The 24,469-nt window shown below is 38.9% G+C and overlaps 1 protein-coding gene across 1 annotated transcript in view; it reads left to right on the plus strand.

The window, feature by feature from the left end:
- HSD17B12 (hydroxysteroid 17-beta dehydrogenase 12) overlaps positions 1-24,469 on the plus strand; it is a 91,696-nt gene that overhangs the window by 36,030 nt on the left and 31,197 nt on the right. Inside the window, exons 2-4 of the mRNA XM_068945554.1 lie at positions 3,167-3,213; positions 7,005-7,080; positions 21,754-21,864. Coding sequence (XP_068801655.1) covers positions 3,167-3,213; positions 7,005-7,080; positions 21,754-21,864 — 234 coding nt within the window. The remainder of the gene's footprint in view (positions 1-3,166; positions 3,214-7,004; positions 7,081-21,753; positions 21,865-24,469) is intronic.

The raw sequence follows: 24,469 nt of genomic DNA on the forward strand, positions 1-24,469 counted from the left end.
ATAAATTGTTGAAATTCATGTTGATATAAGAATCCTGTGATAGATTCCCTACTAGGATTTGCTGGTTAATGGAGGTTTTCAACATTGCCTATATTAAAGCAAGTTTTTTTGTTTTTTTTTTGTGAGGGAGGAACAAGTCCTGAAGTGGCTTCTAATATTTCCATCCCCTCTTAAATGAGTGATGAAAGACTTGAGCGAGCTGCCTGATGATAGCATTCTCACAGTCTGTGCTCCGGAAGGTGTCTGTCTGGGCAGCTGTCCTGGCACAACAAATGACCCATTAGGGTCCCAAAAGTGGGGAGCTGCTGCAGCTTCCTGGCTGACCTGGGTCCTGCTGGATAGTAGTAGGGTCAGTTGGTATTTGGGCATGTTTCCCATTGCAGTCTTCCAGGGTTGACCTTGACTGTCTCTGCACCAGAACAGCCATTCATGGGCTTGACAATGGGATTTAGAAAGGGAAATTAATTCTTAAAATTGGTGATAGCTGAGATAGACTCCTCCTCTTGAAGGGCCTTAGGAAGAGAGATATGTGGCCCTCCAAACTGCATTTTCTCTGTTACAGTGCGTGCGTTGTAAAGTAGTCCTTGCAGTGCGTGTGCTCTTTAGAATGGTGTGCACAGGCCAGGAGGCAATGCTGTCCTTCTCAAAGTGGAGTCACCAATAAAATGATGGTATTAATGCCTTTGGAGAAGAGGAGGTGAAAAACTGATAAATCTGTAGTTATTTCCTACTGCTGGGGGAAAAAATGTGTGTCTATTTTGATGCATAGATCTTTCTGCAGCAGAAGCAAAACAATGTGCATCAGCTAGGTGTGCCTTTATGTAGGGGTTGCTCAAGCACTCTTTTCTTCCTTATAGGATTTTATAATGCTTTTTATCACATCTATATCTCTATATAGACTAGTTTAAATTTCTGAAGTTCTGTTCTGGAGAGTATTTTAGTCCCTAGATGCTGGGCTCTTACTTTGAAGTAGGGCCTAAAAAGAGAGGAAATGTCTTGTTATTCATACTTCAGTTTGAAATCCCTGATCTTCAGCTGCTTAAATCTCATCCTTCAACCAATTCAGTTGCAGTTTAACTAAGCAATGGCTTCAATAAATCGGGTAAATACCCCTAATTCAAATTGCACTTGCATTCTTCTAAGACTTTATAAAGTGCTACAGATGCTTCTCTAAGTCCCTGCCTTAAGGAGCATATACTCTAGGCTACAGTTTGCTAGAAACTGAACAACTAGCAGTGTCAGAAGACAACAAAAATTTCTGAGCAAGGCTTTTACAGTGCTGAGCTGGTTATCTGGGAATAAAGCTGTTGAAGAGAAGTCCGTGAATTCTGAGTTGGAAGGAGGAGAAACAATCTCTAAGCTTTAGATGGAGTGACTGTTCTTCAGATACCCCACTAATTAGGATGAGAGAAGTAACCCAGTTCTAAGAGTGACTGAAGCTGAATGTTTTCCAGATAGGGTCATGTTAGAATATGTCCGGTGGTTGTCAGCCTAATGGGGAATGGCACTGGTACATGTTTTCTCTTCTCTTTGCTTTTGCTTATTATTTTGTTGAAGCTTGTTAGTCCTTGAGCTAAAGAGATGGCACTGTCTTGCAGGACTGTAATGCCTTACCTGCAGTAAGGATATCAGTTGGCAGTTGTCAAACTCTGCCATGCATATCTTTGCTACGTTGGAGCTATGACATCTGGCAGATAAACTTTGAAACCAAGGAATGGGTAGAGGTGTGTGTATGTACCCATGTATATGGTCACCATAAATCTAGCTTCAGTCAGGGGCAATACACAGATATCTCATCCTTAGCATGTTACAGCACTGCTGTCTGACCAGTTTTCAACCCGGAATAGGACCTTCACCGGCAGTCTCACCACTTGATGTGGTATCTACTTATTTATAGCTAGCAGGCTTAAACTGAAATGGTTACCTCAAAACACTTCCTAGCTGTTATTACTCAAACAAAAATATTCAGGCTGCTGCTTGCATGCCAGCTGTTATGGGTGATCTGTGAGCAATGACTAATCAAATCATCTGCAAACATGTCTCCTTGTTCCCTGAAGGGAGGTGGTTGCTGAATCTCGGTGCTGGACAGCACCTCAGTCGGCTGTCCAATGTTACTGAGGTGGAGCTTGACCTGAGCTTTGGAGCAATACTCCTGGTTCAGTTTTCCAAAACATTAAACAAATCCAATTATTTAAAGCATGGTCTAGGTTCAAGGGTAAGCAATGGAGGCACAAAATGAGCTGTTCTAACCTGACTGAGGGCAAACAGAAATCCAGTATGTTCTGTAGCCACCTGCAGAGACAGATGAATGAGTGGAGAGCTAAATGAGTTAGGGGTGTTGAAATGCAGAAGACGAATTTGATGGAAAAGAAGAGTTGAGAGAAAAAGGAAGTGGTCCTGGATGTGCTTGCTTAAAAAGTAGTTAGAGAAGCCGATTATGAATGGAAGGTTTTCTGGATAGAAGTTTGCTCTTTATTGAGCAAACTGAGATGACCAGCTGCTGGTGTGGTGAGAGCCCTGGAATAATCTGTCAAATTAATGACATGTTGAGTTACTCAGAGTTCCTCAGCATGTGAAGAAAAATCCTAGAAAGACTTAAGGCTTGACGGAGATCCCAGTCATTCACAGGTGAAAAAGTTTAAGCTTCAGAAACCCAGCTTCCTACTGATGGCTGTATTGCAGTCAGTTATACTTGCTGCTGATAGGTAACTACTGCATGTAGTTTAAACAGCCTTCTGATTTGAGACCTGTTACTCCATTCTAAAATTTGGATGCTTATGGGCTGATTTTACTATATACTTAAAATTAAATTGAGAGCTATTTTAATTGTCATAACAGAGCCTGTTCAGTTAAATGATTTTAGTCTGTCTTAGCCTGCAAAACTTTTGAAGAAGGATAGTAGGTTAGAAAACTGGCATGAGAAGAGGAGTTAAATCTATCTTTTGAAATAACAATTAAATAGGCTCCTAATTCCTTCTCTTCCTCTCCTTTCTTACATACGGAAAGGTTTTAGTGAGCTCTAAGAGCTTTAGTGAAATTGGAAGTTACACACCCATTCCAGAGTGTCTCTTGTCTGACTTGACCACTTTAATAGCTTAATAGTGAACATCTATTACAGTTAATTCAGTGACGCAACTAATGTATATGTGTCTGTCTTTTTTTTTAGTGGTCACAGGAGCTACTGACGGAATTGGAAAAGCCTATGCAGAAGAGGTAAGAATTCTTATCATTTGGGACTGTACCTGGATCCTTGGCAAGATGACATGCTGTCTTATCTCAAAGCATCAGGCCATATCCTCTTGCCTTATCTTCACATAGATATAGGTGAAGAATGAGATTTCTTGCCTTGTCTTCCTGCAGGTAATCAGCCAAGAGCTTATTCTTTTTTCTTTGTTTCCCTTATTTGACTTCTCTTCAGCTTTTACCTAGTCCTTTTTAGTTTTAACTTTTTTAAAAAATTATTTTTCCTTTCCCAACCCTTAGGGTTTCCTTTTAGAATTATACCCTGTAGCCTATGAACTTTCTAAAGCCTGGGTTTTGCACTTCTTACTGTTTTGCTCTTTATGGATGTGTGGGCTCCAAATGTGGCACTGGAATGCCTTGCTTAAGACAGAAAAGGTCTGTTAGTATGGGATGCTTTAGCCTACAAGCCCAGGAAACAACATGGCAAATAGTACTGACTACAGCAAAAATAACTTCCATCTGCAGCATTAGTATCAAAGTGATTATTGTCGTCATTTTTGTTCTCTGAAACACCAGTATGACTTTGTGTGAAGAGATTAGCTGTGAGAGTCCCTTTTTTTTTTTTTTTTTTAGAATTGCTGTTTCTGCAGAGACCACAGGGAGATTAGCCTCTTAAGTGTTGGCTTTGCCCTTTGGATTTCCCCTATATCCATGCAGGGACCTCCCTCTACCCCTTGTGCTATGTAGAAAACAGCACCTTTTGCCACTGAATCAGTGTAAGGAGGGTGGCAGTGGAGGGTAAGTAAGCCTGATGTCAAGAGCACCTGGTTCTTGCGTGGAGCTGACAGCTTATATGTGTCACATATATCCCAGTTACATGGTACTGAAGTAAATTATGCAACGCTTAAGTAACTGCCTAGAGCAAGTAAAATAAGGTCACTGTGCCCAGGGCATAGTACTGTTGAGAGGAAGTTCTCTACTGTAGGAGACACCCCCTCAACATCATGGGAGATTAGTTTCCCTAAAGATCAAGAAGACTTCTGGTGTGTGAGGACGTGTGGGTTTTTGGTGTGTGGATGTGGTTTTTCCTCTTTGCCTGAACCTACTGTGTAATGTAACCTAGACTTTGTGTTAGATTGTGTGAGCCAAACCACAGCTTGCTTTGTATTGCAGGTGTCTCTGAGAAACAAGCTGCCTTAGAACATGAATATGTGCTGCTGGCAGACCTCTGTATACCCCTATTAGAAAAGCTGATCGTAAGTGTAAGGTCCTGCTGAGGAAACAGACTCATTCAGCTTCTCTGCCAGTAGCTGCTGTAGACACCAAGAAATAAGCATGCCAAAGGGTACCAATACTCATTCTCAAGCTATAAAATAAAAACCATTTTACCCCTTGACAGTTTAGTTGGATGAAGAGCTCGAAGTCAAGTGTGAATGCAGGGTCATGGAATAACTGAAAAGACTTAAAAATCTTTCAGTTAATTCTAGGGATGTCTTCATAAGACTGCCAACAATCTCGACTTCAGTGGGATTCTCTTCAGCGTAGTATAAATGCCACTGACATACAGCTGCTTGGGCACTCATGGCTGTGATTATAATCATGCAGATTACCTTCTTTTTTTCTTAAAGAGTTTAAGTGAGAAATACAGTCTCCTCTTCAAAAGTTTGACATGGTCACTGATAAGTGACAGAAGAACGTTACTTGTTTGTGGATTCCCTGGTAATAGTCTGCTGTAATGGGTTACCTTTTTTGACCGGGTTTAAATTTGTGCGCTCCGTACTTAAATTCCTCTTGCAGATTTATTTCCATTTCCAGACTTCAGATGTGCTTCCCAGGGTGCATCCTTTCAGTGTGAATGTAGCATCACTTTTTCCCAAGGTCCCTCCTGTGGTTAAGGCTCTCTAAATATGGGTGAGGGTACACTAAGTGCATGCGTTGGCATGGCTTATTTCCTTTGTTCTTGAGACAATGCGTAGTTGGATACTATGCTTGTAAAGGTGAAGTACTCACTTAAACAATCTGAGACTCCACAGCTTCTGACTGCTGAAAGAAAGCAAACTGCAGGTCAGCAGTTATAATGTTTACTCCAAGGAGCATCTCTGAGGCTTTTCGGCCTCCTGGGGCCTCCCATGCCCGTCAGTCATATGCAGTGAAGACTGATCACTTAGTCCTGTTGGTGCAACATCTCCTTTTTCAGTAGGCAGACTGTCTCTGGGACTTGGAGGTGTATCATTTTCTTGGCAGTCTTTTCTACCAGAATTGCTGAATATACTAGTGGGATCATCTGAGATATTTCAGACTTGTGAGGAGATTATTGTCAGGTTGTCCTTGATGTTACAAATAGATACTTTTAGGTAAATTTTCTGCTTTAGCCTTCTTGATCCCATGAAATGGGAGAGGGCTATGTTAACCCTTTTTTCCCCCTTATTCTCTTTCCCTTCCAAAGACCAAGTCCACTGCTGTGCAAGGTATATTGAAATTTACCCATGATCTTGTTTGCCCTCTCTTGGCTGAAATAAGTCGGCCAGCTTGGATGTTAGATAGCTGTCAATCAAGGAAGAAAAGAATTCCTTTCAGTAAGGGAAAATATTTGCTGTTGAAGTGAGATGCTTATCTGAAGGTGGGTGTGTTCACCCCTTAGACGATCATCCTCATAATACTAGATGATATTCTTGAGCTGGAAGTTTAAATTACCCGTAAACTTGAACTTGTTAGTAATTCCTGTTGCGGGTGTCTTCAGTTTCATCAAACCTCGTTCTAAGGTTGTGGGATCTAGTATGATATTACTTCTGCTTAAACATCACCTATGCCAGTGGAATGCAAACCTTGTGATATGGCCCTATGGGATATATTACCTTTGGGCCCTAGTGACTGAACTTCATCATGCTTCTCTGTGAAAGAAGCTTTCTTGGTTTGTGTAACTTCTGCTAGAAAGGTAAGTGAGATTCAAGCACTTCAGGGTAGTTACCATACTGTGGGTGTTTTAAATATCCTTTAAGATGCATTCCCATCTGCTTCTGAGGCTGTGAATGAGTTTTATTGGAACAGTGAGATAACTTACCTGATTTTTGTATGTAGATATTAAGTGTCTGAAAGGCAGTGTCGCTATACACTGTGGATGTCAAGTGGATGTATTCTTTTTACTTTTCACTGGAATGGGCACTTATAACAGCCACAAAGATTGTTTGTTTCCATTGCTGAGTAATTTGGATATCTAGCTGCCTTTCTGCAGACACTGTTAAATTGGGTTGTTAAATTATGTTACAAATCTGCAGATGCAGGTTGAATTTTGATGACCAGGATATGCTGTGACAACAGCTTAAATTATATGGATAGCTTCCCCTAAAAACTCCATGCATGAGTAAACTAACCTTTTTGCCCATGATTAGTACAAAGAAAAGGTGGAGCTTGAATCCTTCCTAAATAAACTGCTAAAGGAAGGAAGTCTTGAGTGCTGGGGTGACTGCAGCACAGATATTTGAGTAACAATGGATGTCTTAACTAGATGTTTTGAACTTATTTATGGGTAATAACTTCACTCTGACTTGCAGCATTATTTTGAAAGTTTTATAAAACTTGCTGTTGGCTTTCTGCTTTATAAGTGTGGCTCAGATGGTGTATTTGATGTGAAGGGAATCAAGTAAGAAACAGCATGCAAGTGCTTGTCCTAGTTTTCCCCTTCATATTGCGATTTCAAATTGTAGTTTTTCAAACCTGCTGGTCAATAGCTTATGATAATGTTTGGAAAATTATGAATTCTTTCAATGCTAACTTGGAAGCTGTTATTTATGATTGTCCTTATGTCTCCTGTTCTGTTTCAGTTAGCAAGACGTGGAATGAAGGTGGTTCTAATCAGTAGATCAAAGGAAAAACTAGACCAGGTTGCCAGTGAAATAAGTGAGTTGAGCTTCTTCCCTAAACTTCATATGTATGCTTATGTATAAATGAACGTAAGTGCATGTGAATTTCATATGTTCTAATCCATGTTGAATTTTAAAAAAGGTTTCATCTTGTGCACAGTGCAAATGTAACAGACATGTAAGTAGAAGAAAGTCTTACTGATCAATTTTACAGATGTCCTTATCTAATTTCTGAGAACAATAGGGTTTACTTCTGGAATACAGACTTCTAAAACTGGTGCATTTTTACATGAGAACAGCCTACCAGATCAGGCCAAAATACCAGCTATCCCAATAACAGGTGTTTAAAAGTGTAAGAAGAGGGAAATGTGTAACTCTTTTTTGTTCTCAATACTCCCTCAGCTTCCAGCAAGTGTGATTCTTGACCTGGAACCAGAAGGGTGATCTTTTTAGAACTCAAAGCTGTTTGAAGCATGTTCTGTATCTTACTCATTGCATCACCATGTATCCAAATTATTCTGGTTCAGTCCTCTCCTCCTGCCTTTTGTTTTACTTGGATAAACTACTTGGATAAACTAAAGATCAGTTTAAAGAACTGTAAAGTCTCTTGAGGTGACAGTGTAACTCATTCCATATGTTCCTACAACTGTCTAATGTGTTTTATTATTTTTACTGTATTAGGGATTGCTTCTTCAGTAAGTGTGTTGTAGTAAATGGTTGTAATGAAAAAATAAGGGAATAACTGAAGTATTCAAAGCACAAATGTAAAATGGATGTTTGTACAGTGTCAGTTAGGAAAAAGATTCCTTATGTCTTATGCTGACAAATGATATTCCAACCAGAGTAGACTACCACCATAGCATACAAGAATTCTTCTCTTATTTAAGCGGATTTAATGTGAGGTTATTACTTTATGCAGAATAGTGATACATGTAGACAGTGAGATAGTGAGACATGTAGTCTTGTGTGTAGAAGTCTCTGATAAGCAGAAGTGGGAGCCATGTACTGTAAAGGAGGTTTCTCTGCATACTGATGCTGGATAAAGGAACCTTCAAGATTATGCTTCTCTACCCTCCTTTGTCTTGCTTAGACTTCCCTAAAATAGTTTGTGACTCTAATACAATTATCTGTATCAGCTGCTCTCCTCGAGGTCATAAGTGTATTTTGGTTTGGGTTTTCAGCAATTTTTAATAAATTTGTTAGTGGCACAACTTTATAATCTGGAAGTCAAAACCTCAACAAACTGTCCTATGCTAAGTTGCATAACTTAGCTTTTAGCTAATATGATTAAAATGCAGGCTGAGGGAGTTCAACTTGCTTAACTCTTTCAGTAACAGAGGTCATATGCTTCTCTGTCTTGATTGGCTGAAATGTCATTGCATCTGATTTTAGTGTTTTGAGGGTGGAAAAAAGTCCAGTGTAGTATAGTTATAGGTTCTGATGTACAGAGCTGTTATACAGGTAGAAAGGAAAAGATTTTGTCTGGACATGTATGAGGTAGAGAGCATTCTTAAGAAGAGATGGCATTAAGCCCCTCTGTCTTCAGCTACTTTTGAAGTAATTTTGCCTTGCTCATTAATATACTAACACAGAATTGAAGGGCACCATTGCAATATGTCTGGACATACCTGTGATGCTTTAATCTAGGCAACACAGTCACAGCAGTGAAAATGCAGCACTATAGGTATCACGGCTCAGGTTACTAGAGCAAGTACTGAAGCTTCTTGCAAATACTTAATGAAGCTGCAGCAATATGGTCTTTTTGGTGAACTGCAGTAACTGGATGGTCATTTGTTGCATATGTAGGCATATCCAGTCACACTTCTTATTACAGCATAGAGATGTCTTGTTAAGTAAAACTGTAACTGATGGAAAAGTATCTACAAATCTGCTTCTAAAATCAACCACTTTCCTACGGCCTGAAGTGACAGCCTTACTGAAAGTAGTCATAACCCTCTCTGTACCAGTCTGGAAATCTCCACCTCCTTGGGACTTAAACATCTTGCTGACAAGACAGGTGAATCTACTATTTTGAGCTTTCAGCACTTAAACAGTGGCTGCTAGAAGAGTTTATCTCCCTTCCCCCCCCCCCCCCCCAAAAAAAAAAAAAAAAAAAAACCCACCACACCATACACCATGCAACATATATAGGGCAGCCTGTAGTACATAACTCCTGTTAGGCCTCATCCAGACATTTATTTTCTACTCCCTTTCCTAAACCATTCTTTGTATTGAGTGAAATGAGATGACTCATACTGGGTTTTCAGTATGTTCTTTTTGACAACACTGAGCTACTGAAATAAATACTTTGTTCATTGTGGCCTATGCTAAAGGATTAGGATAGTCTGCATAATCGAGCAACTCCGAGTTTTGCTTTCAGCTCCTGCTAGGTTTTAGCTGGACAGAATTTTCTTGTATTCAGGCAGATGTAGTCTCTGTGGTCTGTCCAAATGTTACCATGTCTAAGATGGGTGATTGTTTGGAGCTAATGACTTAGATATTTCCTTTGGAGGCTCCTAAGGTAGCTTTAAACTTTCTCATGGTGGTTCCACAATTGTTCTTAAAATAGACCTAAGCTTGTTCATGTCAAACAATGACTGTTAATCACCTTATGCTCTGAGTAATTCCGGTTCTTGGAGTTGTGAGCCATGTAGAATTTCTGTTTCTTCATTTTCACTGATTAGCTTTACTCCTATTTGTGAAGGGGTAGATGCTCTCTAGCATGAACAGCGAGAGTGTACTTGATCAGGTGCATTCACTCTAAGAAGAATCCTGTCTTGTGCTCCTAGAACATATTTATGTTGGGAGTGATAATTGTATCCAAAATGCAAGTTGCATAACCCCTGTCATAGGGGAAGCACAGATAGTGTTAATTTCTGAACATTGAACGCCAACTGTGTTTTTTTGTGTGCACACTCTACACTGAACGTATGCACATTTATGAGAAAGCTAGGTATTCTGAACTTGTGGCTCAGTTTGAGCCACCAGAATTAGTGGCTGTAATTACAAATAGTTAAAAGCTTAGCAAGAAACCCTGAAAAGTGTTCTACAAGGATGTTGTGAAGCTGTTTTTGTCTGCACAATACTTAGGTGCTGTAGGACTTGCCACAAAAGGAAATAATGTTTTTTGTTCCCTAAGAAATAGGACTTAGGCCACAGAATGACGAAGACAAAAATGTTGAGTTTCCTTTTCAGTGAACATAGTCCACTTTAGCATGGAGCTAGATAGGTTTTATGGAAACAAGTTTGCTCTTTTAATCAAGATTTTGTATGCTAATATTGACTTACTAATTTCACTATGTACTTGGTCCACTTTAGTTCACAATACATCAATGTTCCAGTACCTTTTAAAAAAGTCTATTGTACTAAAGATTAGACACTCTCACAGGTTTATGGAGGCTCAGATGGAGAACTTTCCTTCTATGAATGGAGACAATCCTTTGAACACTGTGTAATGTGACTGTAGCAGATTTTATTCTAGTGTGCATCTAGAGCTTCCTAAATTACGGCTTCCCTGATTTGCTGTATTTCATAATTAACATGATGCAAGAGATCCTAAGGTGCTCTGCATCAGAGGATGGTTCAGGAGTCTTGGATTTGCAAGCAAAAAAGCTTTGGTTGTTGCACTGGTGCTAGCAGGTATATCGTGAGCAGTCTTGGGTAGAACTGAGCTGTAGATACTCATCACTTGGGGGCTGAAATATCAGGAACGTAATGAAAAACAGTCAAGCAGGGAAAACCCTTTAAATGTAGGGAAACCGTTAAAAGACGTATTTGGTATCTGTATACATTCTTAGTTGGTGGCCTTGCTGGACAGGTGACAGCTGTGCACGAGCTGTGAGGAGGCAAGAGAAGATGGTCACTTGCATGTTAGTGTTCTGCAGTAAACGCAGCATGGTACATTTTGAGCTTGTGGTCAGCTAGTAAGTAATTCAATACTTTAAAAAAATAAACCCTTGTTTGGTTCTTTCAGGTGGGTGTGTGTTAGTATTACATAGACCCAGGTGGCAGTGTTAGAAATTGCTCCAAAGAAAATGCTTTTGCACTGAAGAATTCAAGATTTTTCCAACATAATCTCATAAATGATCTGACTGGGACACATTTTGTCTATTTAATACTATTTAAGAATTAATGTCCAAAATTTTGATTTTGTACTTCAACTCGCTGATTTCCAGAATTAACTTTTTTGGATTCTGCTATGTCTCTGTAAAAAGTACCTTTTTCTTAAAAATTAAAAATGTGCTAGTTAATGATCTGCTTCTAATAAGTGACCTGAGCTCAGTTTGTAGTATTCCTAAAGTCATTTTGTGATTACAGTTTCTTCTTGAGCTACTCTGGATTCGTAAGGCTTTCTGCCACATCATCATAAAGTGTGATAGTTGTCATATTTGGACTTTATCTATCATGTTCTCACTACTGTTTGACATGATTGCTGGTAAATACAGGGAAGCAATGGAGTGTGGTGCCAAAAACAAGTGTTCCTTCTCCATTTGCTAGGCAGATGGGTCCTATTGCCTTTTCTGTTTTCTTGGTGACAAAATTCCTGATAGTGTTTTGAAGCAGACTTGTTGCTGATAACTGTGCTTCTGCCTGAACTTTTACAGTTTTCTACTGACACAAATTGCTAGTGACACATCATGGCAAATCTGTCTTCTGTGTAAGTTTTTTTTCCAGACTGTAGCTCAATTGCATCTACCTTGGAGTACTTTGCCTCTTGATTTCTGTCCTGCCAGTCATATTCTCTCCCTCACCACCACCCCTCCGAGGAAGATGATGTAAATCCTCCTGGCATTTCAGAATCACTGGATAGAACTATATTAATTTAATAGAAGAAAGAGGTTGTAATGCAGGCAAACCTAGTGAGGAACGGGACATCATCATCTTACTTTTCTTGCACAGAAGTGACAAGGTTCGCTTTTCTGAGCTTAAATTGAAGACTAACTGTATCTGGCAGCTATTTTGACCTTTTGTGATCTATTTCAAGGTAAATTAATGTGTTTGCAGCCTTCTATCATCTGAGCCAGGTAGAGCTTGACATACTTTAAATCCCTCTGTATTTCTTGGACTTGATAAAATGGCTTCACATGTTTTGGATTTGTTTTGAAGCACTGAAGTCACCCTTCACAAAGTTGTAGGATCAGGATCTTTGATTCAAAATGAGCTGTTGGTCTTTGACTTAAAAGTTTCCCATGGATTTCTCTTGGGTGGTGTCAGCCACATACTAGAGCAGTTATGAGACACTGATCTGGCAACTTCTAATAGATGGTGCTTTTTCGCACATGATGAGACCGAGTTAGCCTTGTCAAGAAAGAAGAGTTGGAAGTGAGCTTACTATGACATCTCCCCCCCAACAGTGTTTCTATGCAGTGTTTATTTTGATAGTTTCTAGCCCATGAATTCCAGAAAAATAAAATAGTTAAAGATTAGTTAACTATAAATTAGGTGCTTTGGGTATCTATTCTGAAGGTAAACTACATCAGAAATAGCGTCTTCTGCATTGTGTCTATAGATTCAGGGAATAACTGTCCTACGGGTGTTCAAATCCTAATGTTTACCACAGTAGGTGATTGGATCAATGGGGTGGATGACTTGTTCAGTATGTCTGAAACCCAGACGAAGAACCAGGAATTAGTCATCCCCACGAAAGCTTAGGTTGCTTTGCTTCCACTTGACAATAGTTGAGCAGGGGGGGATAGCCTGCCTTTTCTTTAATGCACAGAAACTTAGTAGCTGTATCTGCTAAAACCATATTTGCAACGTAGGCTTTGGAGTGCCAAAAGAGCGAGCTCTTGTGCTAGTCTCCAGGTGATTAGACAACCTGGTGTTAACAGAAAGCTGCAATGTATAGCTTATCACTTTCAACATAAGGTAAACAGTATTACATCAAGAATGAATACTGTACTGTTTTCATGGAGTAAAAGTCTGTTTTGCAAATCTAGTTTAAGGCAATTGGTAGAAACTCTGTTTGATAGACTTAAAATCAGACCCTTCAAGAGGCTCTGCAGGGAGCAGTCTCTAGCACAAGGAAAGGATGCAATGATCTAAATAGTGCTGTCTTCCTTCTGTGACTGCTGTGATTCCATGTTTCACTTTACATATGTATATTTTAGTCTCCTGTCATCTTCTAGGAAGTTAAGTTTCATTACAGCAAACTTTTTACTCTATCAGTAAGCTTAAAAAGCAGCAATAGACTTTCCTGCTAAAGAAATGCTGATAATCACCTGTATTTTCAGGAATATGTTGAGTGAGGAAAATTATTAATGCTAGTTAGTGTTCTTTGTAGAGAAAGATAATTAAGTTGATCCGTTTTTCAGTATAAATTCTTTTAAAAATATCTAGTAACACGAAAAATACTAAATTTAAAGAATTGTATAACTAACATAATGCTTCCTGTGTAACTCTTAAGCATGTGCAACACTTCCAGCGCTGAAAAGGGTACTAGACTGTACTATTAAGTGTATTCTGTGCAATCATTTGACTAAATAACTGTATCTGTCCCCTGCAAGTTGCACTCTGGAGAACACTGAAAATAGAGCGTTTAAATGCCAGTCCTTTGACTACCACAGACACTGTTTTCTATGGATGCCAAATCCAGATGAAATATTGGTGACCTAACAAATAATGCTGAATATCTAAGAAGCTTTTTTGTTCTTTTAGCTTATGTAGAAAGGTTTACTTAAATGCCTTTAAAATGGTTTGAGAGTATGGGTACGAGACATTTTATTAATCATTAACTTGATATCTTTGTTTCTTTGCAAGTGTCTCATTCTTAAGTAATTCTCCATGGCGTTCTGGGATTTACTCTGATAAACTGAAAAATTTGAAAAATTTCTTGTTACTATTACTTCTAACAATGATGGGAGCTAGGAATTTAGTCTTTCATTCGCAAAAAATTCTGACTTTGATAATATGTATACATGTATACAAATAGGAGTCAGGCAATAATGATAAGGGAAATTAAAGGTCGTAGAAAGTATTGGAAATTAGAAGTTATAATCTGTATGTCCTCCCTAAAATGACTTAATAAACTAAAAATAGCTTTCTTGATGCATAATATCTGGCTGCAGCAATGAAGGTCAAAAAATTTTTGGAGGGACAGCTGAAAATAAAGGCAAGGAAACTGGAGAGAAGGAATTGGAACTTGTGGTATTGTCTATTACATAACACTAACTTCCTATACCTCATATTGCATTTTCTTTGAACCAATTTGTGATTGTGTTCTAGCAAATTCTTTCTAAAAGTTTAAATGTAGTGGATGTTTTGGGCTGGCAGTGAGGAACCGTGCCCACCCTCAAAGCAAGCGAGCTGCTGGGAGAAGTGCTCGCCTGTGTGATGGTCACACTTGCAGTGCTTGTTGAGATGTCTTTCACGCTCTACCCACAGTCCGATTTCGGAGTGTATGTCAATGAGGAGTATATCTAATGTGTATCAAAGGCTTGCTTGAGTTGATCAACTGAAGTAATGTTGACGTCTGGAAATGTGATGACTTAACTGTTCGATCCCCCACTCGCAATTGTTTGCGTGTGCAGCTGTTTTTATAGCCTGCTTGATTTTGTATTTTTAGATAGCTGTGTAATTAGAACAAGCTTCATCTAGGAAAGCTTACAATATTGAGCATAATATTTGGGTGAATGGGCTTATTGATTGATCCTCCTGATATACGTGTATATACACACACACACACACACGCATGCGTGTGTGTGTATTCTGAAAGTTAAAGCTCTTTAAGAGAATGTTAACACTTTAAATAAGCTCTGGCATTTTTTTCTGTACTACAGTTTTACGTGACTAGATTTTGGAACTACTCGCTATTTCTATAAATTTTATCTGAAGTTAAGAGCAGCCAGTGTAGTATGTAAGGAATTCCCTAGCAATGTTGCATGTGTAATAGCATGAAGTGAAACCTGAGCTATTCTGTATTGCTTGACCAAATGTGTACATGCACGCATGCTTTTGGAAATGTATTTTAGTGTAGGAAATTCTTTTAAATTGTAGGTAGGCATGCAATCATTACGCTAGGCTGAAACTGATACACTGTGACATTCCTACATGGAGCCTTCTGTTGCAAAACAAGCACAAACTGGTCTTTCTATCAGTTATGATTTATTTCAATTTTTATTTGTTCCTTAGGTTACCAGTACTCTGCTTCAGAGTTTTATAGAAATGTCTGCAATTTAGGTGTTCTAATTAAAATACCACCGTACCTGTTGCTGTGTATCCACTCCCCTTCTGAACACTTGCTTTCTCCTGCACAGAGTCTCTGTTGCTTGATGTCCCTCAGGGGTTCAGCGCTGACTCTCCCTTATCTTCTCTCCTACTCTTTGGACCCCCTGTTGTCTTGTTTCTGCTTTCACAGAAATGAAAAGCATCATCCAGTCATTCAGAACAAGGACTGATACAGCTATGCAAATAGGAAATCCAGCCTCTTCTCAAAGGCCAGCCTTTTAGGCATGCAGTGCTTCTCTCTGCTGGTGTGGTAACTGAAATGTAAGCAAAATACATGTGGCGGCAGATTCCAGAGACTTTGCTGTGGTTGAGCTTTTCTCCATCTGTTGTGCTGCTTGTGCTACCCTGACCTGATTACTGAAAAATATTCCATGTTTTTCAAGGTTTCTGCTCTTATTTCAGATGGGTGTTGCTACAGTCCTCTGGTACTTTGTCTTGCTGTGGCTGACTTTTGTATCCTGTTTTACATGTCTTTCTGAATATCTTGGACTTTGATTAGCTTAGATTCTTAATTAACAGCTGATCTCTATTCTGCTGCAAGGGAAAACTAATTCCTTCCACTCTTAGCTCTCTACAAAATGATCAGAAAAAGCTAGTTCTTGTTATACCCAACTGACTTTAAGGTGCCTGTATATGGGTGAATAACATCAGGGCGGAATAACAATCTGCTCTGGTCCAAAAGTATTTGGTGCTTCTGGAAAACAAGATTCCATGCATACAAGACATTCAGTGTGCTACTTATAAACTCGAAAAGTCCCAAATTGGGCGTATTCCCAAAATGGATGACTCTCTTTTTAATAAAAAGAAAGTTTGCAGAGCTCTTTGCAGCCACTATATATTCTTAAATTCTTCATATCTACCCTGTAGATCTATAGATACAGTACTCAAAAGCAGGAGTCTTTCAAGCTTTTTATTTCTCAGCTTCTTCCAATTTATTGAAAGCTTACAAATTCTATTACGATTTCTGGAGACTGGATACTGGGCTAGAGTGAGTCTTTGCACTGCAGTGCTGTTGGAAAGATGAGGTCTTTATTTGTGGATGTAGTTGGATCCTTACTTCTTAACCAAGTGTTTTCTTCCATTATGCTGAAAGGTGGAAAGCTATTTTTCTTCTGCCACTGCTTTGCTTTTATCTCTGGCCATCTTGAAGCCAAAGACCAAGTGAAGCTGCTTTTATGTTTATGCAAGCAGTTGCTTTATACCATATCACTGTGGTGACAGTATTCATATCAGGCTCTGAACGTAAATGGATGAGCTGCTTCAGTTAACGTTTTTAATGTACTTTTCCTGAGCTTGAAATAACCATTCCTAGTGTTGCTTACAAGGTGGATCTCATGATCAGGCTGGAGCCTCTCTTGTGAAGCTGACTGGATTTGTTTCAACATACCCAGCAAAAGTGCAGCTGGTCTAGATGACTGCTTTGAAACAGGCAGTGAAAGTAGTAATGTTGTTTGGTTAGGAGTAGTGGCCTTCTAGTTTTCCTGTTTCCCAGCAATTTTTTTTTGGACAGATCCCCATTAAGACTGATATTGTTGCATGTTTCTGTCAGGTAAACTAAGCTGCTTCTCTTCCCCATCAGCCAAATGTCTTTTGGCATTTGCATCTACCAATACTGGATGACCACTTCAGGTGTGGGGAGTGGGATGAGGGGAAAGTCTGTTGTGTGAAAACTTAATTTCCTTAACATTTAGCCTGTCAACCAATATTTCAGATCGGGGGGTTGGTACTTTGAATTATTTGCAAGTCTCTTTATTTTAAAAAAAAATAAAAAAATAATTGAAGACGTTTAGCTTTTAGCCACTTTCCCATTCTCCTGTAGTCTTCATTTAGGATGCAGCTCGCCATTTTGTACCTGAGTGTTTTTCAGTAGCAAAGGCTGCCCTAGGTTTCTTAATCACTTAGATTGGTGTTTCTCTTGCATAGCGAGACACTGGATAACTTTTCTGAAAGTCAGACCTCTGTCTGGCCTTTGGATTTAGTTAAGCACAGATGTGGCTTTTCTTTCACCTCATAAAGTTGCAACTAGCCATTTTATAGATGAAAAGTCAGGTAAATTTTTTTCTGTTCACCTGTTGCTCAGGATGCTGCTGGTGTAGTTTCTGCCACAGAGTTATCCCTTCTCTCCCTTTCTGTCTTCAGTTCTCTGCTGCCTCAGTCTTGCAAGCTTCATTTCTGCCTGCTTGCTGTGACTCATGGTTGCCAGTGCCATTGGTCTTTCTTCCTTGAGTAGTGCTCCCCGCTCTACCACTGCAGTATCTTTGACCTCTGATCTTGCTACCTGTGAAATAACTTCAGATTGCATCCAGAGGTACTCTTTCTGTCGTAAGGTAAACTGGGAATCACCTCTGGGGCTGAAATCTACTCTTTAACACTCTTTGTTCTTGTGCGAGAAGTGGTGCTTTTTCCAGTTTTGTTATATCTCCTCTTCTGATGTATTCTACCTTATTGTTTGTTTTTGTGTTACAGCTGTTTTCTCTGGGTCCTGGCCTGGGTGATGCCTCTGGTGCACTGTGTTCTTCGTTACCGTCTGCGTCTTTTAAAGAATCTATCCCAGTGTCTTCTACAGAAGTTTGTTTTTACCTTTTTGTCTTGTACAACATCTGTATCATCCTCTGATAAGAATGAGATAGTTATTTTGCCTGAGGAAGGTGCACATGTCCAAGTAGTACTTTTCATAAGTCCTTTGCCTAGAGTGTACTCTACTGCCAGTTTCATCAGAGTGATACTCCTAGACAGGAAACTTGCAGATTAGTTCTGGGCTTTGGTACCAAACAGAAAAGACTTGTAATGATCTAGGAGATCGTCTTGTCTTTAGACTGTTTGTTTCAAACCTTACTTATTTTAGTGTCATTGTTTCCAACATCCATTCTTCTCTACTGGTTCCTTGGGCTCCTAGTTTAGGACCCTTAATTGGACTCAGTCAGCAAAGTCTGAGATGCGCTGTTAGTATAAGGTTTGTTAGGAATGCAAGTGATGTTTTGGCTGGCATGCTAGTTTGACTATTTAAAGGTCCATTTTGATATCTGCTAAACAGATCTGCCCCACAAGGCTAATCTGGTATTTATTTAATATCTCAGTGGTGAGAGCTGGGACCTCTCCTTGTTGCTAGCCTGCTCTGTGGAATCAGTTTGCTGTGCTCACCTCTGCAGTGATCTTGTTAGAGCCCTTTGTCTGTCTGGTTGATGCGTTGTTTGAAATGCAGGTGTAGCTGTTTCCAAGAACACAGTGGGATTGCCTAATTCTGGAACAGCCTGTCCTACTTCCAGTGAAACAGGAGGTTGGATTCAGATCCCCCCCTTCTTTCAGGGACTTGTCTAAGTGTTATAGATGAAGACAGTAAATGATAGGCATACAGAAAGGATTCCCAGGAATCCTGATATAATAAGATGCATTTATATCTCCTGATCCTGAATGCTGCCCTTCTCATAGGGTTTCTCCTCAATATTATCTTCTCTCAGACTCTGTTCCATCACTATTCTGACTATTAGTTCAGCCTATTACTGTTAGTTCAGTGACTATTCAGCCTTCTCACAGCTGTGAAGATGTTTTGTAAGGGTTTTGTTTGTGGATGACAGCTTATTTCTCAAATGAAAGAGTGTTTAGATAACTTGTGAAGGATATTGCAGAAGATCGGTTCAGCTCTTATTAGACCACCAAGCTCCTGTTCTGTGAAGTTATTCTCTTGCTAAATTACTAGGAATCTTAGCTAAGGTCAGCACAGATGCTGTAGATTAGCTAGCCAAGTGGAAATTCAGGTTAAAGTTACTTGTAGGGCCACTACTGACTTCACCTGAGTCTTTCAGAAATGGAGCAAGGAGATAATGACCAATACGTTGGTGTATCAGGGTTTAGAAATGTGAAGGAGGCCTGATAAAACTTTTTCCGAACTTTGAGACCTAATGGGTAGGTGATGACTGCTGCAGAACTATTGATAATATGGTGGTGTGATATTCAGCCCCCTGCTAAGAAGCATTTGAAGTACCAGTTCCAATTACAAATCGTCAGATTTGCTTGTCCAGAGTATATCATCAAGAGCAGTGGGCGCACTGGCAGATAAGAATGTCAGCTATTTCAGATCTTCTGGTTTTTAACTGCAAGAGTTGATTTATTGTCCGTCGTCTTGCACTGCCTGTGGCTCCAGAGCACCTTAAGGTGCTCAAACTGAAAGCTCCTAATAAGTTTCAGGTTTTCGGACGGGGCAAAGTCTAGTCACTGCTAGATATCCTGGTTTAGGAAAAAGCCTGCCTGCTTCTCTATTCTGCTGCATCCCGTAGCCTTTTTGGCAGAGAAAATAAGTAGTGTTTTCTAGCCTCTTTCAAAACATTGTGGTCGTTCTTGGGACCAAGGGAGTTCCCTTCCCCATTGTTCGTATGGGGCAGAACACCCCTTATGCACTGGCTGCTAGTAGGAACTCGAACAGAAGGGGCTTAGTGCTATTTGCTTGTATCGTCATTTAACATAGAGCTGTCTTATCAGATAGATCTTCTCATCTTTTCCCCTCATGATGACATGGTCATCCCTCCTACTGCAGGCTCTGGGATGGAGCAGGGGCTACTCAGTCATATAATATCTAAATGCTGGCGTGAAATGTGGAGGTAAGTTTGTTCAGTGTGTGATATCTGCTGAGCAAGAAAGTTTTGAGTGTTTGAAGTGAGCAATCGCACAAAGAATGTCTGCTGGCCATACAGTAGACAATCTCTTACTCTTTGTTTTGTATCTATTGTACTACCTACTCTCAGTCCGCAGAGGTGCTGCATGTTTTTTTATAGGTGTAGTATTTAACTAATTTAAATGTAATGGTTCTTAGCTGACTTTCTGAAGGCTCAAAGATGGGTCTTATATCAGCAGTGGTGTGAGGACTTCAGATTATCTATATATAGTATTAGATCTTAAGATATTTTTTCTTACCTCTTTCTGTATCTTTATAATGATTTAAGAAGTCTTAGATAAATTGGCAACAATCCTAATGAAGAGTATTGTGTTTAAAGGGGACAGTAAAAACTGAGCAATTTGGGGAAGGGGAGGAATCCTTTAAAAAACTTAGATTTCATAAAGCATCTGAATGTCAGTGGAGGCAGCTGCAGATACTGTAAAACAGTTGAAAATGGCATATGTACAGAAATGTTCTACTTTGTTTTTGCTCTCCCAGTTCACTTGTACATATTTGAAATAGCGTTGCCTTAAATTCACTGTCCTGTAAAAATTCAAATGTGTATGTTAAATATTAGAACAGCTATGTTCAAAAATAGAATCTTTCTATCCCCTCACCACCCCCCATTAAAAAAAAAAGTTGAACTTGATTTTCTTCTGACGCGATCACAAGACCGCTGCTGCAGTAGGGGCTTAATGCTGTTTACGTCGTCATTTGACATAGCAACATCTCTCAGGGGATTTTTAAACAATGCAGCTGTTCATGAGAGCTGAGGAGGTTGAGGATGGGGAGAGGGAAAGGAGGAGAAATAATTTCATCTGCTGTTAGGGATATTAAGGGACGGGGGGGGAGGACAAGGCAGCCAGCAAGCCAGGGAGTTGAGGAGATTCATGATTCTCCGTGAATGGATGACAGAATCACGGGAGCTGCTACTTTTCCTTGAATGGAAAAGAGCATCATGGGAGTCTGGCTGCTTCTAATCTTTTTGTGAATGATTCTTTTCCTTTAAATTGACACTGCTTTTATGAATGGCTATGGGGTTAAAATGCTGTAAAATCATTCCTGAGATGTATACAAATTCCTTAAGGTAACAGTTCGGTACAACAAAACTCTGAAATGCTTCAGTGTTAAGCTACTGTTTCGTTCTTCTGAAGTCTTAGACTTCAGTGTACTTATTTCAATTAAATGCAATTAATTTAGCTTGATGGAGACAGAATTATTCTTCATACAAGACATTCTTAATACTTGCTTGACTTTTTCATTTCAAAATTTAATTGACTCTATGTATTTTTCCCACTCTGTTAAGGATAGCGATGCCAACATATTTGAGTCAGTTTGGAACTATTAAACTTGCAGTTCTGCTATTCCTGCTCACCCCACCCATATGTTCCCTTTGTTCTTTACACTCAAAATATTAAGTACTCAAAATATAAGGAAGTGCTTTGTTTGGTCTGGAGCAACTCATCTGTCCTTTTTCTTAAGTTGGAAAAAAGTTCCTGTCAAGTTGTACTTGAATGCTGTTGTGTACATGTCTTCTAGTTTCTGCTTTCGTATGTTCTGTACAAACCTGTGTAACTTTTTCTTGCCATCTTCATGGTCCTTTATGAGCAAAATATGCTGAATCATTTGAGAATTTTGTATGTTTTCAACAGAAGTAACTTAATGTTGCAAACTTTTTGTGTGGCTTCATATAAAAAATTTAAGGATTAATGTTGCAGAAATTGTTACTGCATAATGTTATCTACTTGATACTGTTTTTTTTAAAACCATATTAACAGACATATCCTTAACATTTGAATAGTAATTCAACTATTTAAAACTTTTTTTTCCTAGAGGAGAAGTACAAAGTGGAAACAAAAGTTATTGTGGCAGACTTTGGAGAGAGAGAAGATATTTACAGTAGAATCAAAGCGGGATTGGAAGGCCTGGAGATTGGCATTTTAGGTTTGTATCAGATCTTTCAATCTTTCATACTGGGATTTGGTCTTGACATGCCAACTAACTTTTTCCTATGTTGAAGTTTAGTGAAACTAGTTCACAAAAGCTAATTGTTTGCCTAATTAAAACGAAGTTGCTGCATGCTGGACACACATGATAAGCTACACAAAATGATCCTTGCACATGTGCTTAGTTTCTGGGAGTTGTGATGCCCGTTGAACATTTTTGATGTGTTCTGGGGTTGTTGAAGGCTCCTTGCTTGTGACTGCCTGTGCAGTTACCTGACCTAATATCATGGTAAAATCGAAGCAAGCTCTAGATACTTAGTTTCAGCTTAGCAGTAGAGCCCTATGGGAGAGCTGTTAACTTTTAATTATATAGCTGTTGAAGTTTAATCATTAGGATATAGCATCAAGTCACTGACTCCTGCTTCAAAAGTTTTCAGTTCAGGTGTGTTCTGTTCATGTTGGTAAACTCCATTCTTTTGTTACTAGTAAACAATAACTCTGAGTAGGGTTTATGATACTGCAGAAGGTTAGGGCTTTTTTGTGGTAGTCCTTGAAAAGGCAAGGTGGTCTTATCTGGTTACTTTGTAAAGTGTAGGATTGAAGTGATATTAAGGACTTAGCGCAAGTTAGCAACACTAGACACAACAGTAGTTTATCTGAATCTTACCTAAACAGCAGAGTAAAGGCAGTTTCTTATTAGTTTGCAGGTTTTTTCCTTAGGAGCACATGTATCTGTAGAAAAAAAGGATATGCATAGGAACTTAATGTAAGGGTGAGAACCTGTTATGATGAACATAAAGCTTGAGATTTTATAAAGATATGTGGCTCAGATGTGTACAGGTATGTCACTTGGTGAGGTCCTTGCTCCAGACAACTTATTTTACTAATTAGAGCTGGAACTGTTTTTTTTTTTTAAAGCATATTTGCGGGGGGGGGGGGGGGAAGAGTATTATAAATGATTAGTGTGATAAGTCCTTGATAGCATATGAGCTGTGTTGCTATTATGTGGATATTGCTAAACTGCCTGCAAATAATGCCCAAGAAGACAGAACGTACGAAAACTCAATTTAAAAATAATTTGGTTAGAGGATAAAACCCAGAGTGCTCCCTAATACTTTTTGACAGACTTTGGTACATACAACTCATAGTGTCCAGTATTTAATTGCTAAAAAAGTTCAAATCCACCTAGAACAAGAGTAACTGCAAATGCATCTCCACTGTGTGTTCTCAATAAAGAGTACTAATGACAAAGCTGCAGATGCCTTGTTTTTCTCATATCTGAAAGAAATAAGTTCCAAAGGAACTTTGAAGAATAAAATTAATGTTTGTTCTAATCTGTCCTGTCAAAAGTCAACTCAGCAAAGGTAAGAATCAAAGTTGTCTGTCATAGTAGTTACAACAGAATAGTGCATTACTTAAATTTCTCAAAATACTAGCAAGTTTTTTACTGTGCATATCCAAACTGAAAGCTGTTGTTTATTAAACTATGATAAGGCTGTAGTGGATGCACAGAATCACGTAATTCTGAATTTTATAGTCTCGCTCCTAGTGGATACTAGGGCGGTGATTGGATTTGAAACTTAAATTCTAACTTTATTATGGGAAAACACGAACATTCCTCAAACAGAGCCTAGTTCTGTCTTTTATTTGCATGAGTACCTTTTATTTGCATGAGTACCTTGTCTAAAAACATGGTAAAAATAGTAAGTAAATGTTCTGGAGTTGTGTATTCTCTAGCTGAGTTCCTCTGCTACTACTAGTAGCCATTGCCAATGCAGTGTACATAATTTTTTTTAAATTAATCAGTGTTCATTGGCAATTTTAGTAGATCCTGTGCTTGAGATCATCAATGTATCTGAGACAGCTGTAGCTGTATTATTGAAACTGCTTATTGGTTTCATTTCTCAACACAGATTATGGCTACTCTAGAAAGACAGTATCTTAATTTATGGCAATTAATTTCATGCTTTAGTGCCTTATATTTCAAATTCTGCAGCATTCATTGCAACCCAGAATATAGCTTTTGCTAATCTATATTTTGCACTTTTACATGAGAAAATATGGGTTGAAAGGAGAACATTACCACACTATAAAAGTATTTGGGTTACTGTGCATTTTATTCTTTCGGGTCTCACCTAGAACGATAGACATGAGAATTTAGGTAGCGTAGCTGCTTATGATCTATACTAGTTATTATATTTAACCTTGTGTTTAGGCATAGGAGTCTTCATGTATTGCACAAGAGTGAACTTCTGGTTGGTTAGATTCTGTGCAACTGTAGAAATTACTTACAGACTGAAATCCTTGCAAACTTCTTATTTGGAAGCTTCTTCTCACCCACGTATGAAGGCTAAAAGAGTTTGCATAATGTTTTGCTGTGTGTTCAAAACAGCGTCTGTCAGTGACTTCGAACATGTGCTAGCTACAGCAATATGTTAAACAGGCAGAGGTGGGAAATCTTTCTTTTACTGTTCTTAAATCACTAATTCTGTAAAGAAATTTAACCTGAATGCTATCTTAAATCTGGCATCATCCAAACCTTTTCAAGTTAAATATACCTGTACAGACCGAAAGCTATATATACCTATTTCTATTTTCAGTTC

Source organism: Struthio camelus, chromosome 5 (assembly GCF_040807025.1).
Source record: "Struthio camelus isolate bStrCam1 chromosome 5, bStrCam1.hap1, whole genome shotgun sequence".
Lineage (NCBI taxonomy): Eukaryota > Metazoa > Chordata > Aves > Struthioniformes > Struthionidae > Struthio > Struthio camelus.